At 46.4% G+C, this 11,283-nt stretch overlaps 1 protein-coding gene across 2 annotated transcripts in view; it reads right to left on the bottom strand.

Annotated features, from left to right (window-relative positions):
- Positions 1-3,645: 3,645 nt before the first annotated feature.
- Positions 3,646-11,283, bottom strand: part of TMEM241 (transmembrane protein 241) — a 106,621-nt gene continuing 98,983 nt past the window's right edge. The window contains exon 15 of one of the 2 annotated variants that reach the window (XM_081149657.1): positions 3,646-6,780. In XM_081149657.1, the coding sequence (XP_081005783.1) occupies positions 6,720-6,780 (61 nt within the window). In that variant the 3' untranslated portion in view covers positions 3,646-6,719. The remainder of the gene's footprint in view (positions 6,781-11,283) is intronic. The other variant, XM_081149658.1, reaches the window with a different exon arrangement.

Below are 11,283 nucleotides of genomic sequence, written 5' to 3'. Positions count from 1 at the left end.
AATGGGAAGGGGAGGGCATACAAGGAGGAAGGGTTCTGGAGAGAGTGACAGTGTTTGGAATAGCTGTGGAGTTTGGGAAAGCGAACCAGCCATTCTGTTACTGCCCGAATGAAGGGACTTCTGGGTGACGGCATGGTCCACACTCACTTGGATATGTAAGTGCTGGTGGATTTTAAAGTCACTTTACCTCATTGCCGCATTCCATTTACTCACACACTCCAGTCTCCTGCTGCAGAGCCAACCACTATGGAAAGACACCCTGAATGGTGGTAAGGATATCAACAGTCACAATTACAGCTTATTCTGTGCTGGGCACCTTGGGGCTACTGCAGGGGCCCTGTACCTGGGGTTGGTGAGAAAACCCAAGGCCCATAGTGACCTCAGTGCACCACGGCTTCCCCACCTGACCAGAGGGAGAGCACACTGGTGGTGAACAATACATGGGAACAGCTGGACTCCGAAGGCAGAAAGGACTATGCAGAGTGGATGGGCTCACAGCCCCTGTTCAGGAGCTTGGTCAGGAAGATTGTTTAGTTTTGTTTGGAGTTTTGATACTGTCAGGGATACGCTTACCCCGAGGCCAAAGGGGGGGGGGGGAGGGAGGTGGAGGTGATGGGTATTAAAGAAAGTACAGCCCGGCCGGGCGTGGCTCAGCGGTTGAGTGTCGACCTAGGATCCAGGTGATCGGGGTTCGATTCCTGGTCAGGGCACATGCCCGGGTTGCAGGCTCAATCAGTGACTCTCTCATCATTGATGTTTCTATCTCTTTCTCTCCCTCTCCTTTCCTCTCTCTGAAATCAATAAAGATATATTTAAAAAAAAAAAAAGAAAGAAAGTAAGTACAACTCCCAGCCCTGGCCAGGTAGCTCAGTTGGTTAGAGCATGGTCCTGATATACCAAGGTTGTGGGTTTGATCCCCAGTCAGGGCACATACAAGAATCAACCAATGAATGCATAAATAAGTGGAACAAGAAATTGATGTTTCTCTCTCTCTCAATAAAGCTTTTTTAAAGGTACAATTCTCAGATCCCTGGTGGGCTGCTTTTCAGGTGTCTAAAAACAAAACTGTGGCTGAGAGACACAAATAGACAAATGATTCCACTTACATGAGGGACCTAGAAGAGGCAAATCCACAGACACAGGAAGTAGAATGGAGGTTATTAGGGGGTGGGGGTGGGGAGTGATGAAAATGTTCTAAAATTAGTGGTGATGGTTGCAGAACTCTGTGGGTATACTAAAAACTGCTGAATTGTATACTTTTATTGGGTGCACTTTAAGGCACATGAGTTATATCTCAATAACGCTATGGTGTGTGTTTTTAATTTTTTCAACCCCTGGGTCTTCTTGCAGGCTCAGGGCCTCCGTGAGAACAAGGAATGTGCATTTGCTTTAGGTCTACAATCACCTAGAAAGTCTCCAGCCAAAACAAGTGCTGCTCCAGCCAAAACAAGGGAGATTCTGCCTCAGGGATAGCTCCCACCTCCTCTCCTGGGATGCAGTCTGCCTGAGGCCTCACCTATTTGAAGAGCCCAGCCTCCATTAACAGAGTGGCTGGCTTCTTTAGGGTGGTGGCTCAGCTCTGCTGGAGAAAACAAAGACAGGCCCCCGTGGACACTCAATCGTATGTGCTGAGTGCTGGAATGAGGAGATATCACTCGCCAGAATGGTGAGACAGCCTGGGACAGAACTTGGGGTTCTGTTTCTGACTTAGAGCCCTTTTTACTAAACAGCTCCCCTTAACTTCTATTTGTCATGTAAACCCATTGGCCCAGGAATGGTGTCTGGATTAAGTCCCCGAATTTCCAAGGGCTCCACTGCTCTCCCTGAGGTGCACCTAGTGACAGGTGTGAAGACAAATGGGCACAATAGCCTTGCCTTTGCTAGCCCTGTGGCCTTTTCGCACAGCAAGAGGGGAATAAATGACTCCAATGTTCCTCTTGGCTCGGGCAATTATTTAAATGGGATTCCACCCTCAGCTGCCAGGAGAGCTGGGGGGTGGGAGTGGGCCAGTTCCTCAGACCACTCCCCAGTGGGTGCTGGGTGGAACTGGATGAAGGCTTACATGCCACCGTTTATTTTATTAAGGGCAAGCCGCTGCTAGTAAGACCACCGAAAATCAGCTCACAGCAGGAACAAAGAATCTCTCATTTCACCAGGCAGCACGGGAAGTCTCTGAAATGTTTCCAGGACAGAGGAAACCTGTTCAAGCTCCAGATGGGCTCGGCCTTCCCAAGGGTTTGCTACCCAGTTCAGAAGACCCAGGAGCAGCCTCGCAGGCAGCCAGCAACCCGCAGTGAGCAAACTGCCCTGGGCCCTGAGTGAGGCTGCCAGTGGGGTGCCTGGCTCCTCTGGGGGTAAAGGGGGAGGGCAATACCCACAGACAGCCCATCATATGGGGAGGGGCCAGGGCAAACCGGCTGTGAGAACAACTTTGGAATCTTTGCTTAGCAGTGGTGAGCTTGGGGAGGTTGCCTATCCAGCCAAGGTCTTAGAGGCCTCATCTATAAGTTGGACTATTCAGGGTGTGAAAAGTAGACGACATAAAGTGTGGGAGGCACCTGTACCTTGTCTGGAGTTTCACGGGCACCCACAGATGTTTTATCCCATTCCAGAGTTCAAATCACACCCCAGGCTGGCCCACCTCACCTCCTGGCCTCTCACAAGCCTTGGTTTTGCCACTCCAGTGGTCATTGCCTGGGCATGACCAGACTTCGTCACCTCCAACTCTGCTCACAGGGGTCCCCTGTCCACTCACCTGGGCAGGGCAGACCGCCATGGGAGCTGAGAGGCAGGCTGCATGGTCAGATGGCCTCCTCCAAACCCTCCTGCCCCTCTAACTAGCCAAGGACCTCAGGGAAGTTACTCACCTTCTGTCTGCCTTCTCCTCCTTGCACAAAGCCTGAGAGCTCAGCAGGGGCTGGTTGTTCTGGAAACATTCAGAGCTATAGTTCAGGTGAGAGTAGTGCCATTCCCTAAGTACTTCAAGTTGCTCCAACCCCACGCAGGGTGGATCTCAGACACAACCTGAGGGAAGAGGCTGGTGGGAGGGACTGGGACACTCTGGGAAGGCAGCTGGGACTCAGGTCACAGAGCCTGCCCTTTGGCAAAGGGAGGGAAGGTGGCCTCCAGGGAGAAAGTCACAAACGACCTCACAGATTTTAGGACTCTACATGGAAGCACTCCTTGGAGAACTGACCACCCCCGGTAAAATGTGGGGGCCTTCATTTCTCCTTCTTAACAGAACTCTCTAAAGTGAATAGGCTTAATCAGAAAGAGCTGGGTTCGAGTCCTAGCTGGGCCACCCTGGACAAGTTGCTGAGACACTCTGAGTCTCCTTGGTAAAATGGGAAAGAATGTTGTCTGCCCACCACTGGGAAGAATAAATGACAAGATGCATCAAAAGTACCTAGCACAGTGCTTGGCATATAACAAGTACTCATTTACAAGTGTTTTAAATATTATTCATGGTTGGTACCCCCAGAAGCTACATCCAACCCCCTTTTAGCCACTTCTCAGAGCCTAGTGTAGAAGACCTGCTCTAGACGGGCACTGACCAATGGAAACATCATGTGAACCAAATATATACATTAAAATTTTGTAGTAGCTTCATAAAAAAGGTAAAAAGAAACAGAAAATTGTAATTTTGGTGATACATTTTATTTAACCCCATATATCAAAAATATTATTTTAACATGTAATCAGTATAAAAATTAGTATATTTTATTTTTTAAAATATATCTTTATTGATTTCAGAAAGAGGAAAGGAGAGGGAGAGAGAGAGATAGAAACATCAATGATGAGAGTCATTGATCGAGCCCACAACCCGGGCATGTGCCCTGACCAGGAATTGAACCCCGATCGCCTGGATCCTAGGTCGATGCTCAACCACTGAGCCACGCCCGGCCAGGCAAAAATTAGTACATTTTACATCCTTTTTAAAACTAAGTCTTCAAAACTGGTGTGCACTTACACTCACAGCACATCTGGATTTGGATCCAGCCCATGCGTCCCTGCTGAGCAGCACAGGTCTAGGAGGAGGAGCTGGGTGGCCTTTCCTATTGAGAGATATGTGGCCTGGATATTGGTAGAAGTCTTGGCCTGTGCTTAAGATGTAAGGACCCTCTCCCCAAGTATGACAACCTTTTCTGCAATACTCTCCTGCTGGGGTTGAAGAGAAGAGAAAGGCAAATTGCAATATATATATATATAGCTCTGGCTGGTGTGGCTCAATGTTTAGAGCATCAGCCCATGCACCAAAGGGTCGTGGGTTCTATTCCCAGTCAAGGGCACTTACCTGGGTTGCAGGTTTGATTCCCAGCCCTGGTAGGGGCATGTGAGGGAGGCAACCAATCGATGTATGTGTCTCTCTCTCTTTCCCTCCTCCTCTCCCCCTCCCTTCCATACACACACACTCTCTAACTATCTCTCTATACATATGTGTGTGTGTGTGTGTGTATACACACACATATATATACAAGTGGTTTACTGTTCCTTCTATCCATAGCAGATTAGTAAAAATACACAATCATACAGAATATTGCCTCTCTCGACAGAAAGCATATTCTTTATTTGTATAATTTAAAAAATCACTTTGACTTGCAGCCAACAAGTCCTCAGGTAATCAGGACCCAGAGAGGACATGACCAAATGGATCATTCCAGGTAAAAGGAAATGCTAGGATTATCTGGAGGGGCCCTGGGGTCCAGAGAGCTACAGAAAATGAGAGCTATGGGACTGCAATGACCTGGGCCAGCCCCTAGTTTTATAGACCTCTGGGCTCACTCTGCATTCAGAGCTGAGCATGTGAACTTGGGCATAAAAAGTGGTGGTTGAAGCTTGAAGAAAAAAGTCAAAAAGACATAGAAGTTGAAGGAAACAGGATGAAATACTGAAGAAACACTTTATCCACTGCCTCTTGCTGATGTCAAAGTAAGAAATCAGAGATTTTTAGAAACAATGGGATTCTGGAACATGATTTTTAAAAACTCAAACAAACAAAAACAACAGCAAAAACCCTTGCTAGAGATTCTTTCTTAAAAAAATGTCTACAACTTTTCAGCCAAAGTGTTTGAGGTCAGTCCTGCTGGAAAGAGGGGCCTGAGCTTGTTAACTGTACGAGGTTCTTTCCAGCCTTAGGAATCTCTGTAGCATAAATGCCACTTGGAAAGACAGGTGTAAGATGACATTTGGACAGATGCCACTTTCCACAGATGGAAAAGAACTGGCCTCAGTTATACAGAGAGAGTTTCGTGGGAGTCAAAGAATAAGGAAAATTCTAAACCCGGATTTTCTGTTTGACCTCAATCTATAGAAAGTTTGGCATCCCAGGTAAGAACAAAGGAAACTGAAACTACCTGTGTGTTAAGGTCACTCTGAAGATCTTCACCTAAATGACAAGCAGAGACCAGGAAAAGACCAGGAAATGAATTTAAGGTACTCAAATTCCAAATATACAAGTCCATTCCTATGTTTTCTTTTCTTTTTCTTTTCTCAACATGTTGGAGAAAACATGCAGAAAGAATGGCCACTGACTGAGCCGACTCTGTTCTTCATGGGGCTGAGAATGGACAAGGCTCACTTCCCAGGTGCTGAGGGGGGCTCGCCATCGACAATGTGGGTGGTGGGTGTCCAACCCTCCAGGGCCTGGTCTCCTGCCTGGAGAAGACTCACTGGACTTCACTACCTTCTACATCTCAAAATGACCAAAACTGACCCCCGGCAGAGCATAGAGGTATTCAAAAAACCTACTCTGAACAGAAATATTTGGAGTTAAACATTATTTTCTTAAATTTTCACTGTGACTTCAGAATCAAATAACCATTTCATTTAAATTAATTTCTTTTGACTCCTATAGAGGCAAGGTTTAGAGTTTTAATCCAACTTTTAATTGGCCTGAAAAATATACTTCAGTATTCAACGATTTGAAATCTACTCTAAGATACTGGGAATTAAATGGATTAAAAGCTTTAAGGAATAGGGATATAAATGTGTGTGTATCCATATGTTAAATGTCTGTTTCTTTTTTTCACCTCCCCAGGGAGGACATCCATCAGTGCTTATAACTCTGTTCTCTGGTGATCATTTAGTATCAAGTTAACTGAATGGTGAGGGAAAAAAAAAAAAAGTGTGCAGAATTTCATACAACACAAAACCACAAAAAGGCTTCGGCACTCGCTCTAGAGTACTAGTGTCCTGCCGGCTTGTTACTCGGCCCAGAGCTCCCCCTCTGCCCACGCGAAACCCTCGTGAGGAGTTCTTGTGCGTGGGTGAGAGAGGGCTCTAGATCAGGCAGCATGAGAGTGAGGAAAGATGTCCTCAGGAGGCTCCAAAGATGTAAAAACACAAAATGAAACCAAAAATGCAACAAAATCCCTTGGGCCCACGGAGCGAGAGCAGTGTTTGGTGAAGGGCGTTTAATAAGGAGGCCTGCATGTCAGTTAAGGCGAGCGGAGCCATCCCCCGCACAGGGGAAATCTGGTCCCTCTGTCTGCAAACTGAGAATAGCACGACTCAGGTGAACGTCTCGAAGAGGAAGACACAGCACAGCCCATTCCCTGCAGCAGCGCGGAGACCCCCAGAAAGAGCTCTTGACGCAGCGAGACGCGGTAGCCTCACCGTCCTCGCTTTCTTCTCTCTAACACACTGAGCAAGGACCTCCGCGGCCAGAGGACTGTCTTTTCCAGCTGGTGGCTGCTGAGTCTGTTTTCCTGTGGTCATCTTTAGGTGCCCTTCCGCTCGGAGAAAACCAGCAAGGCCTCTCCAAGTCCACCGAGCAGGAGGCTGTAAAAGCGTCAAGAGGTCAGCTTTCCACTCCCTAGAACCAGGAGGCTGCCTGGCGCCCACATACAGCAGGGTGAGGGATGCCCCCTCATTCCGCCACTGCCCCTCTCATCACACTTCCAGGGCGGGCAGGAACCACCCAAAGTAAAACCCAGCTATGTGGCAGGAGGGTAGTGGGCTGCAAGGTGGGTTTTGATACCTTCCCTAGGGGCAGAAGGTGATGTCTGACCAGGTGGAGGTGACTACTCTGACCATGTGGAAATATCGGAGGAGGGCTTTCCACAGAGCAGCCTGGGGCCTTTTGCTAAAGAGGGTTGATGGCTATGAAATGATGCTGGTATCCATAATCGTAGGATTATTAAGGTGACAATCTCTGAATCCTTTTGTTTCATTTAGATGAACTGAACATTTAAAGATGAAAATACTAACGGGGAATCATGAATTTCCCACAGGAGCAGAAATAAACATGGTCAGGGTTTGAAAATGAACAAGCAGTGGGAGAACCGAAGACTGTGTGAGAACGAAGAGTTGAATATTTTAACATGCCTAAAATGTAATACATTCAAAGGTCTGGACATTTTCTATTTTAAACTTCTCAGCAGACAATCTGGTGTCTGTCTGAATCCCCTGTCCTTCTTTCCAAAAGGTACTTCTGAGGACTGGGCTGGGCGATCAGCAAAGGGTTACAACGGGGAGGGGATCCCCCAATGAAATGCTCTTGTTCACAGGCGCCAACAGCCCTTTCAGTTCTCCCCTTTTCTTCCTTATACACATACACATACACTCAGGCTATGGCACCTTTATATTTCCAACATCTATTTGAGGTCCTGAATATATGAAACACACATGAGCTGTGCACACTTACCTTCCCAGTGAGAAATGTCACCTATGTGGGTGAGTCTGACATGGAGGTAACTTGTACCATTTACCACATTTAGTACAGGATTAAGTGTGAGACTATAAAAACAATAAACTGAGTTCACATTAGGGCTCAGGCGTTTATTAGCTGTGTAATCCTGTGCACGTTACTCAGCTTCAGTTTTTCCATCTGCACCATAGGAGATCACACCTAACAGCCTCCGTGAGGCTTAGAAGGATACACCTGAGCCACCAACCCCCTGTGCTTGGCCTATAATGGACAAGCAATAAAAAGTTATTTTCTAGTGGGCTGCCTTCCCAGAGCAGCAGTCCCTTCCTCACTGGTCCTCACAGCTGGCCTCCCAACATCTACTTGTGGACTTCTAGTGAGGGGCACATCCTGTTGTGCAAAGTACGCCTGTCCCACTGCTGAGCAGCTCTAGCCGTGGGATTCCAGCAAGCATCCAGGGCCATCTTACTCGTGGAGGCCCGAGCACACGGCCACTCCCTCCAGGAGGAAGCCATCCTCATACTGACCTGCTTCTTACAGTTTCACCCGTGCGTCCAAGTTCTGCTTCCTGGAGCAACAGAGAACAAATCTCCTTCATCACCCACCTGTGAACCCCAGAGAGTGGGAAAACCCCCAGAACCACCATTATTTCCTCTCCCTGGTGACTAACAGGCCCTGGGTGAGAGCAGAGAGAGGTGCTTGTCCAGCAGCTGGGCACTTGGGGAGCAGGCTGGGAGGCTGTCCCCTACTCAGCCAACGACTGGGATGGAAAGGATTGGGTCGTGAGGGACAAGTATGCCTAACATCTTAAGCTCCACATCAGCATGTACTTTCCTTGTTCCCACAGAAATATTAGAGCAACAATAAGTCGATATAATCTCTCTAACACACATTTAACTCATAATAATGTAGGTGAAGTTGGTGTCTACATTATGAACCAAATAAATTTCTGAGGACTTTCTTAGAACTACAAAGTTTCTGTGCGAAACTACGGTCCAAGTTCCAAACGACCATGTTTTGAAACGTAATGCATTTATGCTTGTCTCTGGTCTGCTCAGGACCCAGGTGCTGGAGGACTCATCCTACTGTCTCTTCTCTTTGGATGAAGAGGTGATTGTGAAGGGGAAGCCTTTTCATTTTTTCATCCACAGGCTTACCTCTAAAGACCTGACTTTTCTTTTCAAGCAGGTCTGTTGATCCCTTCAACATTCCTTAAAGGATGCATACGCCACAGGCGTTGTCTCAAACACCTGGGCAAGTGCAGAGTCAGCGTGACCTGAGAAAAGGGCTGCACGGAGCTTTGGGGTTGGGAGGGTTTTACTTCTGCAGATGTAACTGGGGGCTCCCTGTTTTCTACAGTTTCCACTAATCCTCCTTAATCACCGGGGAAAAGAACAGGCTCTCTGCCACATTTACTCCCCCAGCCTTAGAACATGCTGAAGTGGAATAACCTTGCATTTCATGCCTTAGGCTTAACTATTTTCTGAAACACCAAAGCAGTTTAGTGAATGCTAACATGAAAACAAACTGGTTCAGTTTACTGTTGAGAGAGCCAGGGAGGTGAGCTTTGATGTTGTTTTCTAAACAGCAGGAGAAGCTGACATGGGGTGCAGGAATCTTAATAGCATTACAACTATTTAAGTCAGAGCTTTCCTGAACTGTTTGCAAATCCTGTAATCCCCATCATTCCTGAAATGAACAAACTTCATGTAACTAACATAAACATCAGACTGCAGAGCATACCCAGCCAGAAACATTCATCACTAGCTTCGCTTCCAGGCGGTTATTTTCAGCGTGTCTCCAGCCCTTCTCTTCTCTCTCATCAGGAGCCAAAGGCCCCATCTCAATTTTACATTTATTTATTATTGTGGTTATTCAATGAATTCCAGTTGAATCCACTAGATGAAGGACAGAGACGCTAGCCTTTCCCAGCTGTAGGCCCAGCACTTAATGTAGCACCCAATAAATATTTACTCAATGAATGATGTGTGAGTGAAAAAGGGGCTAGGCGATAGACTTGACAAGCTCAGGGGGGCCACAGAGCAGGCCTGACAAGCTCAGTGACCAAAAGTAACCACACAGGATGGTCTGGTCATAAATTCCTAACTGGGCAGGTCATGCTGGGTAGTCACATCCCAGGCCTGGAGCTTCCTTAGCAAAGGTCAATCTTTACCTTAAGTGAGCCCTGTCCACTGTTCTTATGCATCTAGGATAACATACCTTTGAAATGTCAGAGTAATTTTCTTGTCTAGACTGCATGAAGGCACAACCGCAGGCACCAGAGCACGAGACCACAGAGCCCCTCATTGTCACCTTGTTCCCCGTCTACCATCTACTATGTGCTGTAAATGTTAATTATTAACTGTCCTGCACCCACTAATGTAAAGGAAGTAGTTACTCCATTTTGCTTTTTATCTAATCCTAGAGATTTCCCCACTTTGCTTTCTCCTGCCTCCTTAATCTATCACCAATAGATTTCATGTACCTTCCTTATGTTTCCTCCTTTGATTCGAATGCATAAAAGGAACTGGACATGGCAACACAGTTTACAATAGCTAAGATCTGGAAACAGCCCAAGTGCCCATCAGTAGATGAGTGGATAAAAAAGCTGTGGGACATTTACACCATGGAATACTACGCAGCTGTAAAGAAGAAGGATCTCATACCCTTTGGGACAGTATGGATGGCCCTAGAGAAAATCATGCTAAGTGGGATAAGCCAGGCAGAGAAAGACAAACATCACATGGTCTTGCTTATATGTGGAATCTAAAGAACTTAATAAACTGATGAATAGAATAGATTCAATGACATGGAAGCACAGATCAGACTGACGAATGTCAGAGGGATGGAGGATGGCGGGTGGGTGGAGAGGGAGAGAGTAACCAAGGAATTTATATGTATATATGCACAACCCAAGGACAGGGACAACAGTGGGGAGAGGGACTGGGGAGGGGGATGGGATGGGGTGGAATGGGTCATTGGGGAGAAAAAGGGACATCTGTAATATTTTAAACAAAAATAAAATTTAAAAAAAAAACAACCCAAAAAAAAGGAACTGGAAAACTGCCATTCTCCAGAGCATTGTCTCAATCCTTGCGTCTGGGCATGTCCTCAAAATTTGGCTCAAATAAACTCTTGTGAAACTTTCTTTAGGTTTGGACGCTCTTTCATCAACAGATGGAATTCTTATACTTGCTCCCCCTTCTCCCATCTATATTTCAAACTATTTTTGTTTTTTCCTCTTTTCCTCACCAAAACGTATCTGCCTAATGTAATGTACCGTCCCACTGGGGTCTCGCTGAGTGACAATTCATAATCTGACGAATTAATTACTCTGTGCTGAGAGACAACAAGCAAGGGTTATTTAGAAGGCCCTTCTTAGCATTTTAAAGAGGAGGCTTCACATTTTTAAGTCCAATGGAAAACTGATCAGTTTCAGATGTTGTGATCCTAGATGCATTTTGCAGTGTTGGGAGAAGTTCTATTTTCACCCCTAAATTCATTTTTCCTATAAATACTTGGGCAGTCTCCACACAGACCCCTAAAATTAAAGGTACAAGACATCTTTACTCAAAGATGGTATGAGACCCTTTTCTAAAGACTTTCGGTGTTAGCGAGGTTTGTGTGAGGATCAA

Source organism: Miniopterus schreibersii (assembly GCF_964146895.1).
Source record: "Miniopterus schreibersii genome assembly, chromosome: 10".
Taxonomy (NCBI): Eukaryota; Metazoa; Chordata; class Mammalia; order Chiroptera; family Miniopteridae; genus Miniopterus; species Miniopterus schreibersii.
This window is presented reverse-complemented; position numbering and strand designations above follow the sequence as displayed.